This window comes from Scatophagus argus, chromosome 15 (assembly GCF_020382885.2).
Source record: "Scatophagus argus isolate fScaArg1 chromosome 15, fScaArg1.pri, whole genome shotgun sequence".
NCBI lineage: Eukaryota > Metazoa > Chordata > Actinopteri > Scatophagidae > Scatophagus > Scatophagus argus.
Window position 1 is genome coordinate 17,945,253 of NC_058507.1, and position 27,376 is coordinate 17,972,628.

A 27,376-nucleotide genomic window follows, 5' to 3' on the forward strand; every position below is an offset into this window, starting at 1 on the left:
ACAGTAAGAGGAGATACAAAAAAACAGAGGATTGGTGCATCACTCCTTAAGTTTCCCTTAACATTCCCCTTAACTGCCCACTTGCGTGCTTCGAAACGGAAGCTAACTTCGGGGGCAAACGCCAACAAAAAAGACGCTGCTGTAAACTCAATGAAAAAAAGCAACAAAAAAAAAAACAAAACAAAAACAAGCTAGCCGGCGAACACCGGCAAGTGTGAGTGAACAACTGTAAGCTTCAGACAGCTACTGTCTTCGGATATCCTTTTGAAAGAGAAGAGATAATTTTACAAATAAACCGGCCGTTAAATATAAAGATGATGATGAGCAAATAACACTTTAATGGGCTAGAGAGTTAGGGTTTTTTGACTGCAGTCAAGCCAACTTTGCACCAGGTGTCAGCGGTGGTAGCTTGCTTCAGTTTACAGACAATTGTCTTGCACACGCGTAGTTTGCTATTTCAAATCAGTAGTGACGTATCGTTTTTTTTGGTCCTGAAATATAGATCACATACCCTGCTTTCTCGAATTTGATTTCGAGAAAAAAATACCCTGTTCTTATATTCGGGTCAATACGTTAATTCTAGCTCGGTTTGAGAATGAAGCACTGGATTTGTGGTCGACGATGATAACTCGTTTTATCGCCCCACTGTTCTGCACTCTGATTTATCAACTTCTGCGCAGTGAACAGCGTCCACACCCTCCATTGTTTCCTCATTATGTTATAGAACAAAACTAAACTGCAAAGGAATACGATCTTTGCATATAGAAAATGATTTGGGTGAATTGCGATTAATTTGTTTGGATATCACTAATATTACTTGTTTAAGGAGTTACAGTGTAATCCTGACTCTAATATGTCAAGTTGTGTGGGAAAAAGGTCATATCCCTCACACTGTCTGCCAGAACATAGAAAAGTTTCATTTGAAGGTGGATGTAATATGAATATTTAAATAATTGTAATAGGTCAGATATTATTTTATTTAGAAGAACAAGAAAACGTCTGTATTTACATTCATTAAATGATCAGTCAGCCAGCTAGTGGTCTTACTATTAGTTCTGTGCCCTAGTTAGACAAATTGCACAAGTTACAATTGAAGTCAAGGAGGAGAAGAGAAAATAATGTTCTCTGATTTGTCTTCAGTTTTATTATTCTCTGTCATTTATCTATTCAACCAACTACTGCTGAACCAAAATCAGCGGAAAGAAACATTTCGTCGAATTCGTATCAAAGCTCCTGTCCAGCAGAGGGCGGCTTTAACAATGTATGGCTGAACCGTAAAACTTAGGGTGTATGAGTAAGCTACAATTGTACTGCATACTTTAGAAAAGAGATCCCGGTAATAAAACAACAGAAAGCAGACACACTACTCACCTACTAAGGTACCATTCTAAACCTTAACAACAAGGCCTTAATATTGACCTTTTTCATAAAATGGTGTCGCGTTTATTATGTCCACTTCGGTATCTAGTGCATGCCCTCACATAGAAACAGATAGACCGCAGCGGAATACTACCCGTCTGTCTATAAACGCCCAATCTATGTGCATGGATTTCTATGTGCGATGACCACTACCTTTTATCGGGGTCAAACAGGCATCTAAACGTCACCAGGAAGCAGTAGAGAGGAGAGTTAAGGCGACATTTGTTGTTGTTGTCGTTGTCAGTTGTGCTGTATCCGTTCCCTGTCTGGCAGTCTGGTCGACGGACCAGCGGAGCGTTCTCACGGTGTAGACTGAAGTCTCTTCACTGGCGGATGAATGGCAATGACAGCAGTGAGAGCGGTGGCAGCGGGGGGCCCGGCTTCTTTGTCCCGGTTTAGGGGCGCGCTGGTCGCGGCTGTGCTGGGAGACTGTGTCGGCGGAGAGTTTGAAGGAGCCGAGGAGGTTCCCATGGAGAGTGTGTTGCAGCACCTGAACAGCTTGGACGACGAAATCAAAGGAAATGGTTTGTGGAAGACTGAGGTTTCAGACCACAGAAAATGATACGCGAATATAGGGTGGTATTAATAGCTATTGAAGATATACATGGAACTTCGTTAACCCTGCTGTATTGTTACCCAGGCCGAAATCAGTCCTCAATATTCAAACATTAGTGCTTACCAACACTTAAAATAATAATTAAATACATTCTACATAGCTCATTTCCTTTTAATATACCATAATTTGCAAAAAAATATCAAGATATTGTCGAATGGACATCAATAACCATAACAAACATAACGTTTTCAATTTAAAACTGCACTTAACATTAGAGTAAATATTTTGTTTAACAAGTGACACCAAAATTAGGATTGATTGGTTCTTCAATGTACTGTATATAACACTATAATATAACTAATGTATAGACATAGCTGAAATACTAGTGATGCTGATATATGATGCAAGCTGTTTTGTGCATCATGTAGTGTTTCTCTGTCTGTGTGTTTGTGTTTGTTAGCTGTCCTTGAGTACAGTGATGACACAGCAATGGCACGTTGTGTGGTCCAGTCTCTACTCACCCGGGCTGGCTTTGATGATCGGGACATGGCTCAGAGGTACACACTGCTGACACTAATAGCGTCTCTGAATGTATTATAGTGTAAATTTTGCTTGAAAGGTTTTTGAAATAGCTTGAATGTAGCGCGCGCGCACACACACACACACACACACACACACACACTGACGCCCTGACGCCCTGACGCCCTGGTGTCTCGCCTCTCTAGGTTTGCTAAGGAGTACAGTGCATCCCCAGGTCGTGGTTATGGTTCTGGAGTGATCCAGGTGCTTAAGAAGCTGTCCTCCCCCCAGCTCAGTGATGTGTACCAGCCGGCCAGGGACCAGTTCAATGGTCGAGGCTCCTTTGGGAACGGCGGGGCCATGAGGGCAGCCCCCTTCGCGTTGGCTTTCCCTGATAAGGCTGATGTTAAAAGGGTGAGCGGTAGGCATGTTTTAGTCAAAAGCCACATCCTTGGTGTCATGCAAGTCATAGCTATCCACTCCTTAACTTGCATGTCCTTTGACTTAAAAGTTGAAATGAACTATTTGTAACTGCTATGAAGTATGATAATTTAGGTGAGTAGCTCAGTTAGTAGTTAGAATAGATTTAAACGCAGGAATGGGACAGGAAAAATAATTGTTCAATTTGCTCTGTGACCAAGTAATACTGGCCTTTTGACACACGAGTCTCAACTAAAGTCTTAAATGAAGAAGTCTACAATATTACACAAAATTACTTTAGTCATTGATAGTAACTTTTATGTCAAGTCCAGGTGTCAGATCAGGAGAAACCAAATAAAGTTAACATTCAAATAATTTCTCTCCATAAATAAAGTGAAGGAAGTCACATTTAAGTTCAAGTTACATGACTATTTCTGCATTAAATCATCTTGACTTTAGCCTTTATGTGTGCTATAAAACACACAAACAGATATAGATTGAGAAGAAGCAGCTCAGTGAATTGAAACAAAGATGTTCTACCAGAAGTCTAGTGTATATAGCAGTGTTGATATTCTGCACGACAATATCACCGTGAGTTTTGTAGACAAAGTTGGTATCATTTACCTGCAAGAAAATAATTGCTTCTGCTTTAAACAGCACATTTGATTTCCTTCTTTTGCTCTCTGTCCAGTTTGCCCGTCTGGGTGCCATGCTGACCCATTCCTGCTCTCTGGGTTATAATGGAGCTATGCTGCAGGCGTTAGCTGTGCACCTCTCCCTGCAGGGAGTGCTAGACCTGCCTCAGCAGTTCATCAGCAGGCTAATCACAGAGATGGAGGAAGTGGAGGACAACGAGGTGACACGCAATGATGCCAAAATGTGAGTATTACATGAATGAAGGCAGCTGTAGCACAGATCTGAAGTCTCCCTGAGGTGGTCAGAAATGTCATCTTATGTTTGGGATATGTTGTTAGGAAACAAGGAAGAATTTTTTCAGATATAAAGCAATGTCCAATTCATGCTTTATTGGGAGTGTTTGTTTTTGTCGGTCTTCTAACATGGTGTTTCTGTGTAGCCTAAAAGAAGCAGATAAGCCATTCTGTGAGCGCCTCCACAGAGTTAGAGACCTGATGGACAGGAGCAAGGTCAGCATAGAGGAGGTCATTCATGAACTGGGTCAGTATCTGTCTGTCTTTGACTTTATCTTAACTTTTCATTGATTTTATGAAGTTTTTTGTTCCCTCAGATACCTGTTTCCAACACCAATATTTTTACATGTCTATCAAATGTTCCAACCAATGTTAATTTTTATTGTTCATCAGTCTGTGTGTTACTTTCTCAGTTGTCATATCATATCATATATCCTGTAGTTCAACTATTAGATTAGCTGACTGAATGGATTTCCATTTTCTCCTCAGGGACTTTGAAAACAACCCTATTACATTTGAGAAATGATTTTGTTATTTTCCTCCTGCTGCTTTTCTTAAATTGAAGATTTTTGCTTTAAGTTGTATTTGGACAGAGCAAATGGATTGTGTCAGTGAGGACTGACAGAATTTTCTTCTGCATTGCAGCCCCACTTAACCCAGCTATATTTATTAAACACTTTTGTTTTGCGAGCAGCTCATATTCTAATCTACCATCTTTCACTCCATTTTGTGTTTCTGACTTATTATCATTCATCGTTTCCTGTCTCTCCTTCCAGGTAACGGCATTGCCGCTCTTCACTCAGTCCCCACTGCCATCTTCTGCGTCCTCTACTGCCTTCAGCCTCTGGAATGCTTTCCAGAGAACTATGGTGGCCTGGAGAGGACAATAGCTTACAGCCTGGCCTTGGGAGGGGACACAGATACCATAGCCTGCATGGCAGGGGCCATCGCCGGGGCCCACTATGGCATTGATGCTATTCCTCAGTCGTGGATAAAGTGCTGCGAGGGCGCAGAGGACGCAGACATGAACGCAAAGCGACTCCACATGCTGTACCACCAGTGGTCACGAGGAGGCGGGAGCGGGACAGGGGAGCAGAGCTGTGGAGACGCATGTGAAAGTCTGTCAAACGCTTCTAACGGCACAGAGAAGAAAACTGGAGCTGAGTGATTCATCAACTGGAGTTTGAGTAAAGGACTCTTGAACACACACACACACACACAAACACCCTTTTGGTCAACAGAGAATGTGTGATCAATAATTCAACATTGTCACTATGGTAATGTTACTTAACATGTCAACAGCTCAGTTTCTTTCTTCTTCTCAGTTGGGTCAGCAGGTATTGAGAAACCCACGCTTGCAAAAAAAGGCAAAATTACTGTAAAAGAAAAAAAAAAACAACAACAACAAGATAATAAGTTATTTGTTAGGGGTGACAATGGTGAGCCTGAATAAACATAAGTGTCACCAGACTGACTGTATATTAACTGTCATACGGAAATACAGAATCATACACCTCTCATTTCCCTGTTCTTTCCTGTTTTATGTTGAACAATCTTTTGTCATGTGTAAGTTGCACTATGAATTGGCCATGTCTGGTTTTATCCATTTGATGGATAAAAATTATTTAATAAACTTTTTCTTTTGAAAATCACATAATGTGCGTGTTTATTTTTTAATTTAAAACTGAGTGGCAAATTTGTTTAAGGAAGGTCATTACTGCTATACTGTGGTCCAGTTAAACTCAGAATGCTAGTATCAGAAAACAAGAAGTCTACAGTCATTCTAGTCGTTCTTAAATACCTTTTTAAGGATCTTTGATCTGGAAGCTTTTGTAAATTAACATTTCTATAACATTAATAAAATATAATAATGAAATTCACAGTAACTTCAGCTGCCTGCCACTTAGGGTGAACTCTTGCACAGGCAGAAACTGATGATTTCAGAAGATCAGTCACATTTAATTTTTGGGAACAGATTGATATTTTGAAGACAGATTTACTTCTGAATCACATTTATTTTAAGGTGGTCTTAAAATTTGCTAAAAATGCCAAGAAAATGACAGTCAAATGTACATCTCAGCGTATTAATGCTTTCAGTAGCACCTTTTACAAACAGAATGTGGTTACCTACACACACAAATCAACATTTAATCTTTGAGAAGTAAAGATAAATGGCAGGTAATGAGTTTCTAACAAATGCCATATTAATGTTACAGCAAAAACAGGCGACGTTTAAAAAGCACAAACAATAAAACTGGAAAACACCTTTTTTTCTGACAAAATCACAGGTTTTTCTCTGCCGGTGCAACCTCGAGGAACAGCTGCAGAAACACTGTTAACTTGGTTAACACTCCTGGGAAGAGTTTATAATGGATGAAGGGTACGTAGATTATGGCTCCACTTAGGATAAATATAGCCACATAGAAGTATTCAATTTGAGGATTGTCTATGATGGGTGCCAGCACAAGGGCTACTGCCACAATGAGGGCGACTATGGGGATTATAATGGGGACCTGTGGAGATAGGGAGAGAGAGAGATTGGAATAAGTTGTTTTTATACATACAAATGTGTGCTTATGAAGATGGTATTGAGATTGTATGTATGTGAAACTGACTGAGTATGGCCTGGGGAGCTCCGGCCTCTTAATCTTGAGATAGACAAGTCCAGACAGGGTGATGGCATATAAAAACCAGGCAGTGAAACTGACAACAGCAATGAAGAGGAATGTCAGATTATACATTCTTTTAATTTCAATATTTCAATACATGCAAAGAAGACTCTGCATTTACCTGAAGTAGTTGACGATACTGTGGAAGTCTCCAGGGATCAGCACCACCAGTGAGATAATAGTAGTGAAAATCAGGGCTGGTGATGGAGTCAGTCTGTGGACATGAGCCATGGCCAAAATATCTGGCTACAAAAGAAATACAAGTCTGAGTGAAACTCTGTGACAACCATCTTATACTGAACAACATTAATTCATAAGGTGAAGAAATTCTCACCATGTGTCCTTCCCTGGCAGCAACAAAGCACACACGACTACCGCTGAAGAACCCCCCGTTCAATGAACCAAAAGCAGACAATGCTGCAGCCACAGACATGATCCAACCCCAGCCTCCTAACACCTTATTCCTATGGGAAAAGATTGAAGTTCTCAGAAAAGCTGAAACAGCAGATATAAAAAACTATCTGCTAAAAGTATAAAGTGTCATGGGGCTTGGGAACTTAATTCAGATTTATCTTCACTGTTCAAAACGTTGATGATTTGTCAGCTTTTATCAGGTTAAAGGAAAACACCACCGATTTGCAGTTCCCCAAATGGTGATTTGAGGACCCTCATAGCACCCATCCTCATAGCACCCATCCATCCATTTTCTATACCGTTTATCCATTGGGGTCACAGGGAGGCGGGAGCCTATCCCAGCTGACTACGGGCAAGAGGCAGGATACACCAAGGACAGGCCAACACACAAAGACAGACAACCACACACTCTCACACTCACACCTAGGGGCATTAGGTTAATGCCAACAATGCATGTTTTGGGGATTATAGGAGGAAGCTGGAGGCACTGGGAGAACATGCAAACTCCACATAGAAGGGCCCAGACTGGGATTCAAACCTGGACCCCTCTTGCTATGAGGTGACAGTGCTGACCACTGCACCACCATGACGCCCCTTAATAGCACCCCATATTACAATTACCATGAAATCACCATGTTTACTGTCTGATTAAACAACAAAAAACATTTATTGGTCTCTATAGCTAATTTCCCATTTCACAGCAGCTGCAAGTGGGGTGAATTTTTCTATATCTTACTCATTAAAATTGCAAATTATCATTTAGTTGTGTGAAACCACCCAGTGAACTACATCTTGTCTCTCACAGCATACATTTCCAAAACCAACATGGCTGTCATTTTGCCACAGAGAAAGTATTAATAGCAGTAATAGCAGTGTGTTAGCCAGTTAGCATGCAGGACCGGCTCTGTCGGTAAAAAAACAAAACAATGTCACTTATGTGACTGTTGGGTGTGTAGTCTTTCTAAACTCCACAGGTTTACACTTCTACAGTTATATGAAAAACTGCACCTTTCATGAATTGCACAATCAACTTTTGAATTGACAAATGTGTCATTAAAGGCACAATTCAGAATCCAAAAATGATTTGTCATGAACTAACATGTTTTTTTCTGAAACAAGGTCCTATGGTGGTCCACTCATGTCTCTCTATAAATAGTTTTCTGTGGAATTAGTTTTACAAACAGACCAGCCAAGAAGTCTGTGCTCCTCCTCTTTCCCATTTTTGGATTAGTCAAGCACTGTCAAGATGCTGACTTTAGCCACCACAATAGTTGTAGTCACCACACTTTAAAATGTGTAATTTGAACACCTGGGCTTGTTTATCTGAATCTGTCCACATCAGGTGCTGACTTACCCCCAGGTTACTGCTACTGCGCTGGAGGACATGAGCTCTCTTGGTGTCATCACCGTCAAGTAGCTCACATTCACCAGCAGATATAAGCCAGTCACCAGAGAAATGGCTATGATAACAGCCCTAGGAAGATTTACCTGGAAGAAAGAAGGCAACATCAATTTTATGTTCCAGTCAGCATGTAAACATCAAGAACTGAACGACACTTCCAGGGCGAAAACATGCACTTCCATGGTTTATATGCTTTCCCCACCAAAATCTCGGAAATTTTACCCCAAATTTTGTACAGTCATTTCCCAGTAAGGCTGAAAAGTAAACTGTGGTTCATCACCTATTCTTCACTTAGAAAAAACATTTACAGGCTGGTAAAAAAAAGTGTTAGTCTCTATAGCTAATGTCTCCTTACATGACAGCGGTGGGGTGAAATTTTCTATAACTTACTCATTAAAATACATCAGAATACACATTAATAAAACCAACATGGCTGTCACCTTGGCACAGAAAAAATATTAAAAGAAGTGAAAATCACAATAAATCTTAAAGGAGAGACAGTTGATTTTGCAAGCTCGCAAGCATGCAGAAAAGAGCTGTGATTGAAAATTGTCTGTCACCTGCTTTTTCCCAAAAAACATTCTGAGATTTGCTGCTTGATGCTGTTTTCCCAATTTATGTTCATTGCTCATATGCACATGATAAATTCACAGGCAGGCATATATCTTTGTTACAGTTAGATAAAACAAGTGCAACACGAGAAATACACCTTGAGCGTCTTTATGTGACAATGTCAGGGCGAAGTCCATACTGGTCTAGTCTTACTGAAAATGTTAAACGTTTTAACTTTAGTTCTGAACGGGCACACAGTCAGCAGATTGGTGAGTGGATCTTGAAATAAGCATCCACCCAAAGTTGGTGAAAAACAGGTTATACAATAACACTGTTCAGATTAGCTTGTTGTCTTTCCAGTTTGGGACCTTTGTCCTGTTAAAAATGTAACAAGGCGTCATCTGGTCAATGACTACAGGAACTGTTGTATTTGAATAAAATATAATACATACAATACATTGTGTAACACATAATAAATACATTTTCACCTCTGGTCTTCTTAACTCCTCTGTGACATAGTTCAGGTTGTACCAGCCAGCATAAGACCACAGTCCTTGATAAAAGGCCATTCCTAGAGTGCTCACAGAGTACTGAGTGTCTTTGAATGAATTCTCAACTTTCAAATTCTCCACAATGACACTGCTGTTCTGAATGACCTCCACTATACTTCCAATTATGATAAATGTCAATGTTAGCACCTTGGCCACCAAGAAGATCACTTGGACTCTGATGGCAAAGCGCACATTCAAGATGTTGACTATGGCATCAACCAGTATAGTCACAGCTGCAGCACACTTCACTGCCACCTGAGGAGGATAGCAGTCAGTGTAAAACACTGCCAGAACATACTCTGCAATGCTAATACCCATTGCAGCTATGCCAAATGGCTTCACAATCATGATAAAAGTGACTGCTGCAAAGAAAGCAGGACATGAACCATAGATCCTTAGTATGTAGATGAACTCCCCACCAGATTCAGTTATGATTGTCCCAAGTTCGGCATAGGACAGAGCTGCTAACATAGCAACTAATCCTGAGAGAGCCCAGATCACCAGACTTGCTCCAGGACTCCCCACGTAGGCCAGTACAAACTGTGGTGACATGAATATACCGGATCCAATCATAGTGCCTGAAATAAGAGCAACACCGCCAATCAGCCCAATTTCCCGCTTGATTTTCAGGGTTTCAGGTTCTGCCATGGTCAAGTCAGTAAGCCCAAGATGAAGACGCTGTAGTTCTTGTTGCCCCGTACAGATATGGCGTGTAACTAAAGAAATTGTTAACTGGTAAAGCAGTACTTGGAAAAGGGGCAGTTAAAACTGTTTGCTTGAATTTAATATTAACTCCACTTTGGTTATAAATCTTTACACAGTAATTTCAGTATCTAGTAAGCTTACATCTGACCTTGTATAATACCTTATATGGACATGACCATTTTTGTGTCAAACAGTGGCAGCTCCATTCCGTTATTTTAACACTAACCATGGCCCATCTGCTTATTGTGTAACCAGGTGTTTTTCCAGCCTTGTTCATTTGCATGACTAATACTAACATAACGCATTCATATAATTTTGGTTTATTTGACTGTAGATCTACACTCTCAGTAGATGACTGTATACTGATTAGGTATATAACCTCACATTTTAGTAGTTGCTGAAAGGAACATTGTATTTTTATAATTTGTGATGAGTTGAAAATGAAACTTACTTCAGGATGTTTCAGCTCCTCAGTTAAATAATTCAGTGTGTTTCAGCCATCACAGAACCACAAGCCCTGATCAAGAGCAATGCCCATTGAGATGACAGCAATATTTGTTCCCTCAAAGGAATCATCATAGTTCTCAGTGTGTCCCTGGAAAAGCATCACAACACCTCCAAGTACGATCACTGCCAACGCCAGCACTTTGACTACCATGGAAACCACCTGAGTGAAAATGGACAAGCAGACACTCAGACAGTTCACTATAACCAGCACCATGTTGGCTGCTGCAACCACCAACTTCACCACCAGTTGTGGAGGGAGCAGCCATAAAACGGGGCCACAACATATTCAGCAAAGCTCAGAACAATTCTTGTGGCACTGACAGGCCTCGTGACGATGATGAAGCTGAAGGCAAAGATAAAGGCCACCACTTTCCCTGCTATCCGCATAATGTAAATAAACACTCCACCAGACTCTGTGCCCAGTTCAGCAAAGCCCAAGCAGCTGGGCCAATATACCAACATGCCTCAAAACCACCTCCATTGTACCAGTCCCAAAACACTCCAGCCCAACATGCCTGAATGACTACCGCCCAGTTGCACTCACACCCATTGTCATGAAGTGCTTCGAGCAGCTAGTTCTGTCACACCTGAAGAGCTACCTCCCACCCACACTGGACCCACATCAGTTTGCAATTTCCACAGCACTGCACTCTGTCCTCCCACACCTGGACAATAACAACACATATGCACGGATGCTGTTTGTGGACTTCAGCTCAGCATTCAACACCGTCAGACCCTCCAAGTTAATCACCAAACTTGGAGATCTGGGCATCAACACCTCCCTCTGCTACTGGATCAGAGACTTCTTGACCAACAGACCTCAGCATGTTAGGTCAGGCAACATCTGTTCCTCCACCATCACACTCAACACAGGCGTACCACAGGGCTGTGTGCTGAGCCCATTCCTCTATTCCCTCTTCACCCATGACTGTAGGCCTGCACATGGATCCAATTCCATCATCAAATTTGCTGATGACACCACAGTTATTGGCCTCCTCAGCAACGACGATGAGACAGCCTACAGGGAGGAGGTACAGCACCTGGCCACATGGTGCGCAGACAACAACCTGCTCCTTAACACCAGCAAGACAAAGGAGCTCATTGTGGACTTCAGGAGGGAGAGAGGAGGCACGCATGGACACCTGTACATACCCTGTACATACTGTGAATACTGTATACCTGGCACTTACTGCTTATTGCACTTCTGGTTAGATGCCAAACTGCGTTTGGTTGCATTGTACTTGTACATGTGCAATGACAATAAAGTTGATTCTAATCTAATCTATTCTAAGTCCTCAAAAGGGAGGAAAAGAGGACTAGACCATTGAATTATGTACGTAGTCTAACCGCAGTGGGAACGAAGGACCTGCGGTAGCGCTCCTTCCTACACTGAGGGTGTAGCAGTCTGCCGCTGAAGGAGCTGCTCAGAGCCTCCACTGTGAGAGGTGTTGTCCATGATGGATGTCAGCTTGGCTCACATCCTCCTCTCACCCACCTCCTCCTCCCGACCAGCTCATTTAGCCTCTTCCTGTCCCGGTCCGTGCTGCCCGGTCCCCAACAGACCACAGCGTAGTGAATAGCTAATACTAATTATTATTATTATTATTAATACTAATTGTTATTAATACTAATAACACTCATCCAGTGGGAGGAGGGATTTACTTAACTATTTTGTTCTCCATCTCTAGTCTGTGATACTAACATGTACCTCCTGTGGTGCATGTTACATTATTTAACCTAAAGAAAAACTCCAGTGAAAAAGGCTTCATGAGCAATGATGAAACATTGCTGTCCAGGAGGAAACTCCGGAATGAAAGCTAAAAATATTCTGTCATTTTATTTTGAACGGCTTTGGCACTCAAAAATTCAAATGCATATCTTTTCTGACTCATGTCAACATTACATGTCAACAAATACCGAAGGTCTGTCAGCAATAATTCAGCAGTTGCAGCACTTGGAACATGAAAAATGATTTCAAGGCTTTAAAAACACTTCTTCTTCTACTTGACATTTGTTGCAGCTCCAGCTGTCCCGATTGAAACACCATTCATGTCAAATCATGCGAGGCTGCAGACATTATTGTTTAACACACTGTGGACCGTGAAACTGTCTAAATTCCCAGTGATCCCGTACTTTTCTGCATATTGCTCATGTTCCGAAAGTGGAGACTTCAACTCAGTTGGGATTTTCGCTGCAAATTGGCGGTGAGAATAAAATCAATGGGACAATTGGGGGTGGAGGTGGAGCAACACTCTACCTGCCACATCTGGCATTCAAGATTTGATGAAACGAGACTTAAAATACACAGTATAATCAGAAAAACGAGCTCGATAAATAATGTAAGATGCACCGTGAGTCCAAACGGTTCTTGCCCGAGTGCGTTCTGGCATACGGGTAACTTCATCACCATGGTTACTATGACGTTGCCAAGTTTAACAGAGTTCTTATACTAAAACTCTTTTATTTTAGTCCAAGTGACGCCATTCGTTGTCTCAGGAAAGTCTATAAATAGCGGAGCTGCCAGCTCATCTGCGGATCCCCCTCGAGCGTAGGTTTGAGGTAGCCGGCTGAGATTCTCACCAGTCTGCTGGTAAGCAGGATGGTAGGTTTAGATGGGAGGGAGGACCTGACCTGGTCCATCAACACCTCCCGCCTTGTGAAGAAGGCTCAGCAGCGACTGTTTTTCCTGAGGACACTGAAGAAACACCATCTGTCTTCAGCCATCCTGGTGAACTTTTCCCGCTGTGCAATTGAAAGTATCCCGACCAGCTGTGTCACAGTATGGTATGGGAACTGCTCGGTTGCAGACCGCAAGGCACTACAGCAAGTGGTGAAAACCGCCCAGCGCATCACAGGGACTCCACTTCTAGCCCCTGAAGACATCCAGAGGAAACGCAGTCTGCGTCGAGCTCGCAGCATCCTCAAGGACTCCTCCCACCCTGCACGCTTGCCGTCTGGCAGGCGCTTCAGGAGCCTCAAGACCAGGACCAGCAGGCTGAGCAACAGCTTCTTCCCCAGGGCTGTCTCCTTACTGAACTCAGCCCCCCACTAACAGCCTCACCCTACACTACACTACACTACACTACCCTATCCTAACTGAGTACTACGTACTGAGTGTTGCACTAGTTCCTCTACCTCACTGTTAATATAGTTAGCCTACTGCCTATCGCTGTATACACTATATTGTCCATTGCACTAGTGATTTATAGCTTAATATAACATCTGTAAATATCATTTGTAAATTGTGTTATAGTTTCCGCCTACACTGGATGCACATTAAAGCACATATCCATCTGTATAGTATGTTCATAGTACTTAGAAACCCTGTATATTATGACAACTGCCTGTATATCATGTTTATAGTATACCTGTAGCATAGACACCTGTACATACCCTGTACATACTGTAAATTACTGAATACCTGGCACTTACTTATTGCACTTCTGGTTAGATGCCAAACTGTGTTTTGTTGCATTGTACTTGTACATGTGTCATGACAATGAAGTTGAATCTAATCTAATCTAATCAGAGACCTGCTAGCATAGCTATCAACCCAGCGCAAGCCCAAATGCTCTGGTTAGATCACTACTACAGAAACGGTCCTACTCAAGGTGACCAATGACCTTCTTTTGTCGGCCAACAGAAGAAGAAGAAGAAGAATCAACTTTTATTGGCAGTATATATATTTTTACATACACACACTGAATTCGTCTTCTGCATTTGACCCATCCTTAGTTGAACACACACATGCAACACCCGGCAAATTACATGCAGTGAAACACACACAGGAGCAGTGGGCAGCATCAGGCGCCCGGGGAGCATATTGGGGGGTTAAGTGCCTTGCTCAAGGGCACATCAGCCGGCTAATAGAGGGGGGGAGTATTTTTCGCATTAATCACTCCACCACACCCAAATTTTTCCTGCCCGTCCAGTGGGGGAATCGAACCGGTGACCCTCCGATCACAAGCCGCTTCTCCAACCTCTAGGCCACGGCTGCCCCCCAGCAGGGAGAGAGCCCCATTTTAATCCTTTTAAATCTTAGTGCAGCCTTTGACACTGTAGACCACAACATTTTAATTAACTGTCTGCAGTCTTGGGTGGGCATCCGGGGCACTGCACTCCATTGACTGTGCGCTCATCTTTTGGACAGAACTTTTGCAGTCACCATAGGTCACGTCATCCACAGCCCACATCACTGCAGGTGCGCTGCAGGGATCAATCTTAGGTCCAATTTTATTCTCAATTTATATGATCCCACTCAGCCAAATTATTCAAAGACACAAGTCTCTTTTCACTGCTATGCGGACAACATCCAGATACCTTTTCTCGAAACACGGTGACCTGAGATGTCTGGTGCTGCTGTTGACTGTCTTACTGATGTCAACTGTTGGATGGGATGTGAGAATCATGGCAGCTAGGCTTCTCATTCTTCTCAGCTTTGGCAGACAGTACATACTTGTGGAGATATGAAAATCCCAGATCCAATCATGGTTCCAGTGACGAACAACACAGCTCCTATAATCTACACTTCTCTCTTCAGATTTAGTTTCTGTTTGTCATTCTCCATTATTTTAGAGCTGAGGTATCCACAGTGTACACTGGATATGCATGCTGATGAATTTATTGGGCTAGCTAGTTTAACTGCTAACTGTTCACTGTTCGGTAATTTTTGTCATTTCACCTCCTAAAAAAAGGTTTGGTGTCTGTGAACTTTGACTTTGCTCATTTCTTCCAAGGCTTAGTCAATCATGCTTTCTATCCTCGCAATCAGTTGTGAGGATATTTTTAGGGGTCAGTGTATGTATGTTTTCCTGCTAAACAAATGAAAACAATCTTCTTAAGACTGCCTTTCACCAATGGTTTTCTAACACCAAACTGTTCCTGGTGATCACGTTAAGTTAAGGTTTTAAGCTTGAGACCAGAGCACTGCTTGTGTCATTTTTTGGAAGAACTTTGCTCATATGTGTGGGACATTTGTATGCAAAGTGTTTTCAAACCACGTCAACAGGCTCCTTTCAGTGGGTTGGAGCAAGTTTTTGGCTTCAAGCTCCTTCTACATGGGAATAGTGAACCCAGTCAAGTTGTAGGTGCAATTTTAGAGGTGAGTGTAAATGAATATGCCAAGTTTGTCTACAAAACAAATGAAAACATTTTTAGAACATTGCTTCTTCTGAGGATATTGCTCTGGTTGACAGTAATATGTTTTACAACCAACTTTGAAAATTTTCTGTTTATCAATTAATCATAGCAGGTGATGAAGAAAGTGATGAGTGACTGATAAAAACAAGCACAAAGTGTGCCAAGACATTCCCCACACCATTACAACACCACCATGAGCCTGGACTGTTCACACAAGGCAGGTTGGGTCCATGGATTCATGCTGTTGACACCAAATTCTGACCCTACCCTCACAGTTCCTCAACTGAAATTGGGATTCTTTGGCTGACAGAGCTGGAACCCAACACGGTCTTCTGCTGTTGTAGCCCATTCTCCTGAAGGTCCTGAGTTACTGTAGCCTTTCTGTCAGCTCAAAGCATTCTCTGTTGTCCTCTCTCATTAAAAAGTATTTCCATCTGCAGAACTGCTGCATACTGCATGTTTTTTTGTTTTTGACACCAATCTGAGTACACGCTAAAGACTGTTGTGTGTGAAAATCCCTGACGAAGAAGAACTCTTGTTTGTTAGTCTAAAGACTATGTTTTTGTGGAATTGTTCTTGTACAAGCCTAAGTGAAAGCTTTTATTTAACTTTGACCTTGGTGTTGAGTGTCTCACTTTGAAAAAACATAGATTTTATGCATGGCAGTGCTGCCACCTGAGTGGCTGGTCAGATAATTGCATGATTAATTAAGTGCATGGGTGTTCTTAAATACATTTTTAAAGATCTTTGATCTTTTGTAAATTAACATTTATTTAACATTTATTATTTATATAACATTAATGAAATATAATAATGAAATTCACAGTAACTTCAGCTGCCTGCCACTTAGGGTGAACTCTTGCACAGGCAGAAACTGATGATTTCAGAAGATCAGTCACATTTCATTTTTGGGAACAGATTGATATTTTGAAGACAGATTTACTTCTGAATCACATTTATTTTAAGGTGGTCTTAAAATTTGGTAAAAATGCCAAGAAAATGACAATCAAATGTACATCTCAGCGTATTAATGCTTTCAGTAGCACCTTTTACAGACAGAATGTGGTTACCTACACACACAAATCAACATTTAATCTTTGAGAAGTAAAGATAAATGGCAGGTAATGAGTTTCTAACAAATGCCATATTAATGTTACAGCAAAAACAGGCGACGTTTAAAAAGCACAAACAATAAAACTGGAAAACACCTTTTTTTCTGACAAAATCACAGGTTTTTCTCTGCCGGTGCAACCTCGAGGAACAGCTGCAGAAACACTGTTAACTTGGTTAACACTCCTGGGAAGAGTTTATAATGGATGAAGGGTACGTAGATTATGGCTCCACTTAGGATAAATATAGCCACATAGAGGTATTCAATTTGAGGATTGTCTATGATGGGTGCCAGCACAAGGGCTATTGCCACAATGAGGACGACTATGGGGATTATAATGGGGACCTGTGGAGATAGGGAGAGAGAGAGATTGGAATAAGTTGTTTTTATACATACAAATGTGTGCTTATGAAGATGGCGTATTGAGATTGTATGTATGTGAAACTGACTGAGTATGGCCTGGGGAGCTCCGGCCTCTTAATCTTGAGATAGACAAGTCCAGACAGGGTGATGGCATAGAAAAACCAGGCAGTGAAACTGACAACAGCAATGAAGAGGAATGTCAGATTATACATTCTTTTAATTTCAATATTTCAATACATGCAAAGAAGACTCTGCATTTACCTGAAGTAGTTGACGATACTCTGGAAGTCTCCAGGGATCAGCACCACCAGTGAGATAATAGTAGTGAAAATCAGGGCTGGTGATGGAGTCAGTCTGTGGACATGAGCCATGGCCAAAATATCTGGCTACAAAAGAAATACAAGTCTGAGTGAAACTCTGTGACAACCATCTTATACTGAACAACATTAATTCATAAGGTGAAGAAATTCTCACCATGTGTCCTTCCCTGGCAGCAACAAAGCACACACGACCACCGCTGAAGAACGTCCCGTTCAGTGAACCAAAAGCAGACAATGCTGCAGCCACAGACATGATCCAACCCCAGCTTCCTAACACCTTATTCCTATGGGAAAAGATTGAAGTTCTCAGAAAAGCTGAAACAGCAGGTATAAAAAAACTATCTGCTAAAAGTATAAAGCATCATGGGGCTTGGGAACTTAATTCAGATTTATCTTCACTGTTCAAAACGTTGATGATTTGTCAGCTTTTATCAGGTTAAAGGAAAACACCACCGATTTGCAGTTCCCCAAATGGCGATTTGAGGCTGGCTCCAAAAGTGAGTCAACCCTCATAGCACCCATCCATCCATTTTCTATACCGCTTATCCATTGGGGTCACAGGGGAGCTGGAGCCTATCCCAGCTGACTACGGGCAAGAGGCAGGATACACCAAGGACAGGCCAACACACAAAGACAGACAACCACACACTCTCACACTCACACCTAGGGGGCAATGTAGAGTAGCCAACTAACCTAATGTGCTTGTTTTTGGGATTGTGGGAGGAAGGGACAGTAGCGGCTTTAGGCACGGGCAAACCGGGCAGGTGCCCATTTCATGACACAAGGGGGCGGCATGACATGCATACTGTAATCATACAGTGAGAACACAGCATACCGTTATCTTTTGCTCATTTCACCTCTTCTTCTTTTCTTTTTTTTCTAAATTGGGCACCTGATGGCTTTGACCTTTTTCTGTCCATCTCTGCGTTTACTCGACAATCAACAACATTTTCCCAACGCTGTCACTCACGACCAGGAGTCAAGACTAAATCAATTCACTTTGGTGACCACATAATCATTTTGTATTACCTATTTTTATTTGGCCATTTCACACAACGTTTGAAAAACGCGTTATATGAAAGAAAGTCAAGGTGTGACTGACTTTAGCCATTTTATACAGTGGGGATTCCCCCTGCCCGTTCAATTTGGGATAGACCCAGAGGTGAACTGTCCCCGCGTCCCTCCCCTTTCCCTTTCTCACACACACAAGCAAGCAGGTGCGCCTGCAGCTGCAGATTTCCCACACAGCAATATGACAGATTCGCAGATTCGCACTATTGTCCACCCCTTTCCCCTCCCTCACCCCTCTTCTTAACATCGGACCAGGTGAGGAGAGAACTGAGGCGGCTGAAGAGCAGGAAAGCTGCAGAACCAGACAGGATCAGCCCCAGACTGCTTAGGGACTGTGCTGACCAGCTCTGTGAGGTGGTCTTGTACATCTTCAACCGGGGCCTTAGTCTGGAGAGGATCCCTGTCCTGTGGAAGACCTCCTGTGTGGTTCCAGTTCTTAAGACTGCACACCCCAAGGAGCCAAACCACTACAGGCCTGTTGCCCTGACCTCCCACCTGATGAAGACCATGGAGAGGCTCATCCTCAGTCACCTTCGCTCTGTGGTGAGTACAGCACTGCACCGGGCACGGACTGACCTGGAGAGTGCTGGGAGCGCTGTGAGAATCATGTTTTTTGACTTCTCAAGCGCATTCAACACAATTCAACCGGTGCTGCTGAGAGGAAAGCTGGAGAGAGCAGGAGTGGTTGGACATTTGGCTGCTTGGATCACTATTTTATGACTCTGTGGTAGCCTCTGCTATTCAATACGCTGTGGTCTGTTGGGGACCGGGCAGCACGGACTGGGACAGGAAAAGACTAAATAAGCTGGTCAGGAGGGCCAGCTCTCTCTGGACTCCGTGGAGGAGGTGGGTGAGAGGAGGATGTTAGCCAAGCTGACATCCATCATGGACAACATCAAAGTCAACATCATGGACTCACCCTCTGCATCAGATAGTGGAGGCTCTGAGCAGCTCCTTCAGCAGCAGCCTGCTACACCCTCAGTGTAGGAAAGAGCGCTAACACAGGTCCTCCATTCCCCCTGCTGTTAGACTGTATAATTCTATGGTCCAGTCCTCTTTCCTCCCTTAAGAGGACTTGTATATAGCTGTGTATTGTACTGTTTTTACTGTACCTTGTAAATTGTTAATTTATTTTACCTCTACATTCTTTTGTAACTGTTTTTGCACACTTTTTGCACTCCTCTTCTGTCCTTGTGAGCTGCCACAAGTGAATTTCCCCACTGCGGGATCAATAAAGTTCATCAATAAAGTTCATCTCAAAATATAAAATATCATTTAGTTGTGTGAAACTTAAACCCACTTTGCACTTTGGGACTCAAATTCAAACCCACTCAGTGAACTACATCATTGTCTCTCAGAGCATACATTTCCAAAACCAACAAGAGAAAGTATTAAATGTAGTAAAAATCACAACAAATCTGAGAAACTGCACCTTTCTTGAATTGTGCAATCAACTTTTGAATTGACAAATGTGTCATTAAAGGCACAATTCAGAATCCAAAAATTATTTGTTTTTTTTCTGAAACAAGGTCCTATGGTGGTCCACTCATGTCTCTCTATAAATAGTTTTCTGTGGAATTAGTTTTACAAACAGACCAGCCAAGAAGTCTGTGCTCCTCCTCTTTCCCATTTTTGGATTAGTCAAGCACTGTCAAGATGCTGACTTTAGCCACCACAATAGTTGTAGTCACCACACTTTAAAATGTGTAATTTGAACACCTGGGCTTGTTTATCTGACTCTGTCCACATCAGGTGCTGACTTACCCCCAGGTTACTGCTACTGCGCTGGAGGACATGAGCTCTCTTGGTGTCATCACCGTCAAGTAGCTCACATTCACCAGCAGATATAAGCCAGTCACCAGAGAAATGGCTATGATAACAGCCCTAGGAAGATTTACCTGGAAGAAAGAAGGCAACATCAATTTTATGTTCCAGTCAGCATGTAAACATCAAGAACTGAACGACACTTCCAGGGCGAAAACATGCACTTCCATGGTTTATATGCTTTCCCCACCAAAATCTCGGAAATTTTACCCCAAATTTCGTACAGTCATTTCCCAGTAAGGCTGAAAAGTAAACAGTGGTTCATCACCTATTCTTCACTTAGAAAAAACATTTACAGGCTGGTAAAAAAAGTGTTAGTCTCTATAGCTAATGTCTCCTTACATGACAGCGGTGGGGTGAAATTTTCTATAACTTACTCATTAAAATACATCAGAATACACATTAATAAAACCAACATGGCTGTCACCTTGGCACAGAAAAAATATTAAAAGAAGTGAAAATCACAATAAATCTTAAAGGAGAGACAGTTGATTTTGCAAGCTCGCAAGCATGCAGAAAAGAGCTGTGATTGAAAATTGTCTGTCACCTGCTTTTTCCCAAAAAACATTCTGAGATTTGCTGCTTGATGCTGTTTTCCCAATTTATGTTCATTGCTCATATGCACATGATAAATTCACAGGCAGGCATATATCTTTGTTACAGTTAGATAAAACAAGTGCAACACGAGAAATACACCTTGAGCGTCTTTATGTGACAATGTCAGGGCGAAGTCCATACTGGTCTAGTCTTACTGAAAAGGTTAAACGTTTTAACTTTAGTTCTGAACGGGCACACAGTCAGCAGATTGGTGAGTGGATTTTGAAATAAGCATCCACCCAAAGTTGGTGAAAAACAGGTTATACAATAACACTGTTCAGATTAGCTTGTTGTCTTTCCAGTTTGGGACCTTTGTCCTGTTAAAAATGTAGCAAGGCGTCATCTGGCCAATGACTACAGGAACTGTTGTATTTGAATAAAATATAATACATACAATACATTGTGTAACACATAATAAATACATTTTCACCTCTGGTCTTCTTAACTCCTCTGTGACATAGTTCAGGTTGTACCAGCCAGCATAAGACCACAGTCCTTGATAAAAGGCCATTCCTAGAGTGCTCACAGAGTACTGAGTGTCTTTGAATGAATTCTCAACTTTCAAATTCTCCACAATGACACTGCTGTTCTGAATGACCTCCACTATACTTCCAATTATGATAAATGTCAATGTTAGCACCTTGGCCACCAAGAAGATCACTTGGACTCTGATGGCAAAGCGCACATTCAAGATGTTGACTATGGCATCAACCAGTATAGTCACAGCTGCAGCACACTTCACTGCCACCTGAGGAGGATAGCAGTCAGTGTAAAACACTGCCAGAACATACTCTGCAATGCTAATACCCATTGCAGCTATGCCAAATGGCTTCACAATCATGATAAAAGTGACTGCTGCAAAGAAAGCAGGACATGAACCATAGATCCTTAGTATGTAGATGAACTCCCCACCAGATTCAGTTATGATTGTCCCAAGTTCGGCATAGGACAGAGCTGCTAACATAGCAACTAATCCTGAGAGAGCCCAGATCACCAGACTTGCTCCAGGACTCCCCACGTAGGCCAGTACAAACTGTGGTGACATGAATATACCGGATCCAATCATAGTGCCTGAAATAAGAGCAACACCGCCAATCAGCCCAATTTCCCGCTTGATTTTCAGGGTTTCAGGTTCTGCCATGGTCAAGTCAGTAAGCCCAAGATGAAGACGCTGTAGTTCTTGTTGCCCCGTACAGATATGGCGTGCAACTAAAGAAACTGTTAACTGATAAAGCAGTACTTGCAAAAGGGGCAGTTAAAACTGTTTGCTTGAATTTAATATTAACTCCACTTTGCTTGTAAATCTATGGAGACAGTCGATTGTGTAAGCTTGCAAGCATGCATGACCCAGAAAAGAGCTGTGATTGAAAATTGTCTGTCACCTGCTTTTTCTGCAAAAAACATTCTGAGATTTGCTGCTTGATGCTGTTTTCCCAATTTATGTTCATTGCTCATATGCACATGATAAATTCACAGGCAGGCATATATCTTTGTCACAAACAAGTGCAACACTAGAAACACAACTTGAGTCTAGTCTTACTGGAAAGTTTAAGCATTTTAACTTCTGAACGGGCACACATTCAACAGACTGGTATGCGGATTTTCAAATAAGCATCCATCCAAAGTTGGTGAACGAGAGGTTATACAATAACACCATTCAGATTAGCTTGTTGTCTTTTCACTTTGGGACCTTTGTCCTGTTAAAAATGTAACAAGGAAAGGCCATTTCTATTGCTCTGGCTGACGGTAAAATCTTTCACAACAAACTTTGGAATTCTTCTGCTTGCCTATTAGTCCTAGCAGGTGATGAAGACATACACACATTACAGATCCAGTAATCAAGTGATGTCCAACATTCAGGTAATGTCTGGGAGCACTGGCAGCAACTCTCAGGATTTCCTAATTTGACCCTTTAATCCTTCCAGTTGTGTGTTTCTAGACAGATCTGAATGTAAATGCCCTCTCTGTGTCTTTGCTTCTCATTGTAATTACAATTCATCTGTATGCAAATGTCCCTTTCCTGGCTTTTGTCTCCATTTGTAATTCTAGGTGCCAAGTTCTTCACACCATCAATAGAGTGAACTCAGTCTTGTGAAGGAAAGCTTATTTTGTTCTCTTGTTCTCTTTCTTCAGCACAACAGTTCAGTATAAGAACTGCATCTCTGCTGATGCTTCATCAATTACCCCGCACCTCTGTCTTACCCTCACTCTTGAGCAATACAACCCCAAAATATTTGAACTATTTTGAGCAGCAGATTGCTCCCAGTCCTCGCCTTGGAAGCACTGATTCTCGTTCTTTTACATACTTCACACCTGGCCACAGTGTTCCTTCTGTGTGCTGGAGATTACTGCCAAAAGAAGCCAAGAGAACTACACTGTCTGCAAAAACAAAACATGCCATGCTGAGATCACTGGACCAGGCATTGTCTTTTGAAGACTGCATGCAGTTGTCCTGGCGAGATCCTTAATGGCTTCTGTCATTTAAATGGACCCAAGGGTGGCGGTCTCTCAGATTCCCCCTCCAAGTACACAAGTCATTTTAATTTATAGCAAATTGTAAGTAAACTATAGAGTAAATTATAAAAAATTACTGAGCATGAAAGTTCATTGCAAAAAACAGAAACTTACTTCAGGATGTTTCAGCTCCTCAGTTAAATAATTCAGCGTGTTCCAGCCATCAAAGCACCACAAGCAGTGATAGAAAGCAAGGCCAGTTGAGCTGACGCCAACATTTGTTCCCTCAAAGGAATAATCAAAGTTTTCTGTGTGTCTGAGGAAAAGCATCACAACACCTCCCAGTGCGATCACTGCAAGTGTCAGCACTTTGACTACCATGGAAACCATCTGGATGAGGATGGCCAAGCGGACGCTCATACAGTTAACTGCAGTCATCACTATGATAGCTGCTGCAGCCACCAACTTCACTGCCAGTTGTGGAGGGGGGCAGCTGAAAAACGGGGCCACAACATATTCAGCGAAGTTCAGAGCAATTCCTGTGGCACTGGCAGGCCTCATGACGATGATGAAGCTGAAGGCAAACATGAAGGCCACCACTTTCCCTGCTGTCCTCAGAATGTAAACAAATTCTCCACCAGACTCTGGTATGACTGTGCCCAGTTCAGCATAGCAGAGACCTGCTAGCATGGCTATCAATCCAGAGCAAGTCCATATGACTAAGCTGGCACCAGGGCTGCCAATGGCAGACAGCACATACTGGGGGGATATGAGAATCCCAGATCCTACCACGGTGCCAACAATGAACGACAGAGCTCCTATGATCCCCATTTCTCTCTTCAGGTTGAGTGTCTCTTGGGCAGTTGCCATTGTTTGAGTGCTCGGTCTTGTTAAATTTGTTTCAAAATGTAGACAGGACAACAGGGGTAAAATGAACAATGGACACCTTAATAAAAATACTCAAAAGGAAACAGAAGCAGGCAAACTCAAAGTGGCTGTAAATTCAAGTATAAAAGCCCAAGTCTAAACAAAGAATAATCCAAAAGAAAGCGTGGTGAAAGTCAACAAAAATAATCCAGAGGACAAATGAAGAAAGAACTCCGATGATGATGATACAGACTCCCAGGAAACATGCAGAATAAAAGTCTAGAGAAACACACAGGAACCACAGGGAAACACAACTAACAAAGGCGACACAGACAGACTGACACAGAGGGAAGATGCAGCACAGCTTACATACACAAAGGAGACCAGACATAGGTGAAAACAAACAGGGTGGGGCAAACAATCAAAACTGGAGGGAAAACAAACAGACAGGAAATGTAAAGGTTAACAAGAAACAGAGGAGAAAACTACGAAATAAAACAGGAATGAACTAAACAGAAAATCCAAACCACGACAGTCCTCTCCCTTCAATGGAAAGTTCCCCAATGTCCCTGCAAAAACACTGCTTGTTCTGAGGCCAATGCTCTGGCTGACAGCAATATGTTCCACGACCAGCTTTGGAATTTTTCTGCTTAGTCCTTTGATATATATATTTTCTTCAATCCTACAAGTTGTGTACCCATCTGGCATTTATTTGCAATGAATTCTTAACACCAAACTGTTCCTGGTGATCATCTTTAAGTTAAGGTTGAAAGCTTGAGACCAGAGCACTGCTTGTGTCATTTTTTGGAAGAACTTTGCTCATATGTGTGGTGTTTTCAAACCACTTCAGCAAGCGTTAGTGGGTTGCAGCAACTTTTTTGCTTCAAGCTCCCTCTAGATGGCAAGAGTGAATCCAGTCGAGTTGAAGGTGCATTTTTAAGGGTGAGTGTAAATGAATATGCCAAGTTTGTCTACAAAACAAATGAAAGCAATTTTTAAGACACTGCTTCTTCTGAGGCTATTGCTCTGGTTGACAGTAATATGTTTTACAACCAACTTTGAAAATTTTCTGCTTAGTCCTAAAGTTGTGTGTTTCTAGACAGACCTGAATGTAAATGCCCTCTCTCTGTCTTTGCTTCTCATTGTAATTACAGTTCATCTGTATGTAAATGTCCCTTTCCTGGCTTTTGTCTCCATTTGTAATTCTAGGTGCCAAGTTCTTCACACCATCAATAGAGTGAACTCAGTTTGGTGAAGGAAAGCTTATTTTGTTCTCTTGTTCTCTTTCTTCAGCATATCATTTGGTATTCATCTGAAATTTCACCAGCACCAATGGCCTCTTTTAATGAGAAAAATCAGCTTTTTTCTTTTCTTTTTTAAGCTCCTCTTTTAGATCCCTGGTCTGCTTCATTATTTCATCTGATGATAAATTTGCAGCCCTTTTTGTTGCTCAGTGACATCCTGTAGGACATACACTGTATAAAGTCTAGTGGGAGTTAGTAAATAAACTATGGCTGCAAAACATTGCAAATGCAAATCATTTACTGCTTATCATCTCAGAAGAAAATATGTATTACTTTATTTCTTTAGGGCGATGGTGGTGAGACAGGTGAGCGTCACCTTGGACCGTGGACAGCTCAATAGGTCCTATTAAATAACTCCTTCAGTGGGTAGAAGAGCTTAAGTTGGGGCCACTGGACTTCAGTTTAAAAGCGAAGACGTTTCACCTCTCATCCAAAAGGCTTCTTCAGTTATGATTACCTGGTTGGGAGTCCCAGCTATTAAACCTAGTTGTTACACCCATCCAGCCAATATGTAACTGCAAGGGGGTTGTATGGGTCTTTGTCATGTACAGCCATCGTATGACTTGTAAGAGTCACATGGAGAATCTACACAGAAAACTCCTTCAGTGTAATAACACTTTGCACTGAAATCCTTATAGCCCTGTACTTACCTCTGGACGTTTCAACTCTTCAGTGACATAGTTCAGGTTGTTCCAGCCATCATAGGACCACAGTCCCTGATAAAAAGCAATGCCAATTGGACTGATGCCCACAATTGTGTTGTCAAAGGAGTCCTCAAAGTTTTCAGTATGCCCTCTGAAAAGCATCACCACGCCTCCTACTATAATGACTGCCAGGGCCAGAACTTTGGCCACCATAAAAAACACTTGGACTGACATGGAAAAGCGAACGTTGATGCAGTTCACGACGGCTAGAACTATAATAGCAGCTGCAGCCACGCACTTCACCAGCAGGACTGGAGGGGGGCAGTCTGAGTAGAAAGGAGCCAAAACGTACTGGGCAAAACCCAGTGCCAAACCAGCAACACCAGCAGGTCTCACAAAAAACACAGAGCTGAAGATTAACATGAAGGCGAAAACTGGACCTGAAGTCCTGAGGATGTAGATGTACTCTCCCCCTGATTCTCGTATAACAGTTCCCAGCTCAGCATAGCAGAAAGACGCCAGTATCACCAGTAAACCACAGGATGCCCACACCACCAAGCTGGCTCCTGGACTGCCAATGGCATAAAGCACTGTCTGTGGGGTCATGAAGATCCCAGCTCCGATCATTGTCCCACCGATGAGGGACACGGCTCCCATCAGCCCCACTTCCCGCTTCAGGCTGAGCTTCTGCGTCTTGTCGTCCATTATCACAGACTGTTTTTTGAGACCTATCGCCTTTACCTCTGAAGAAAACACTATAATTCTGTGGCCAAGGTCATTCTTGCAGCCAACAACAGAGTTAATAATTACGTGGGCTCTTCAAACTGCTGAGTGTATTTGTAAGAGCCTGCATTGCTTTGCGCAGTTTTCTCCAGGATGAACAGTGTTCATTATGTTGGCCCCAGGTATGGCCATATCTTTGTTGTCTGTGCTCCTTTCTTTGCTTCAGGATGTCAGAGATGTATAGACTATATCTGAAATCATCAATCAGACCTGCTGGCCTACCAAATAACACTGACATCTCTGGTTGGGTTTTCTA

The 27,376-nt window shown here is 42.2% G+C and overlaps 3 protein-coding genes across 6 annotated transcripts; 1 reads left to right on the plus strand and 2 right to left on the minus strand.

The window, feature by feature from the left end:
• Positions 1-145: 145 nt before the first annotated feature.
• adprs (ADP-ribosylserine hydrolase) lies at positions 146-5,495 on the plus strand. 2 transcript variants are annotated; one of them, XM_046412196.1, is made up of 7 exons: positions 146-214; positions 1,664-1,943; positions 2,436-2,532; positions 2,701-2,908; positions 3,606-3,793; positions 3,990-4,090; positions 4,620-5,495. In XM_046412196.1, exons 2-7 carry the CDS (start codon positions 1,757-1,759, stop codon positions 5,009-5,011), a joined length of 1,173 nt encoding a protein of 390 aa, XP_046268152.1. In that variant the 5' UTR covers positions 146-214; positions 1,664-1,756; the 3' UTR covers positions 5,012-5,495. The 2 variants fall into 2 exon arrangements, with proteins under 2 accessions (XP_046268152.1, XP_046268151.1); XM_046412195.1 differs by lacking the exon at positions 146-214 and having other exon boundaries at positions 1,568-1,943.
• Positions 5,496-5,939: 444 nt separating this feature from the next.
• LOC124071561 (b(0,+)-type amino acid transporter 1-like) lies at positions 5,940-10,263 on the minus strand. The gene is made up of 6 exons (XM_046412192.1): positions 9,369-10,263; positions 8,281-8,414; positions 6,847-6,976; positions 6,634-6,758; positions 6,459-6,546; positions 5,940-6,356 (listed from the first exon to the last, which is right to left on the minus strand). Exons 1-6 carry the CDS (start codon positions 10,077-10,079, stop codon positions 6,126-6,128), a joined length of 1,419 nt encoding a protein of 472 aa, XP_046268148.1. The 5' UTR covers positions 10,080-10,263; the 3' UTR covers positions 5,940-6,125.
• Positions 10,264-16,616: 6,353 nt separating this feature from the next.
• On the minus strand, positions 16,617-27,099 carry LOC124072059 (b(0,+)-type amino acid transporter 1-like). Of its 3 annotated transcripts, none has more exons than XM_046413196.1 (6): positions 23,697-24,434; positions 20,412-20,545; positions 17,731-17,860; positions 17,518-17,642; positions 17,343-17,430; positions 16,617-17,238 (listed from the first exon to the last, which is right to left on the minus strand). In XM_046413196.1, the coding sequence occupies exons 1-6, from the start codon at positions 24,390-24,392 to the stop codon at positions 17,008-17,010; spliced, it is 1,404 nt and encodes a 467-aa protein (XP_046269152.1). In that variant the 5' UTR covers positions 24,393-24,434; the 3' UTR covers positions 16,617-17,007. The 3 variants fall into 3 exon arrangements, with proteins under 3 accessions (XP_046269152.1, XP_046269151.1, XP_046269150.1); XM_046413195.1 differs by lacking the exon at positions 23,697-24,434 and adding an exon at positions 26,344-27,099 and having other exon boundaries at positions 16,624-17,238; XM_046413194.1 differs by lacking the exon at positions 23,697-24,434 and adding an exon at positions 21,499-23,667 and having other exon boundaries at positions 16,633-17,238.
• Between the last annotated feature and the right edge of the window lie 277 nt (positions 27,100-27,376).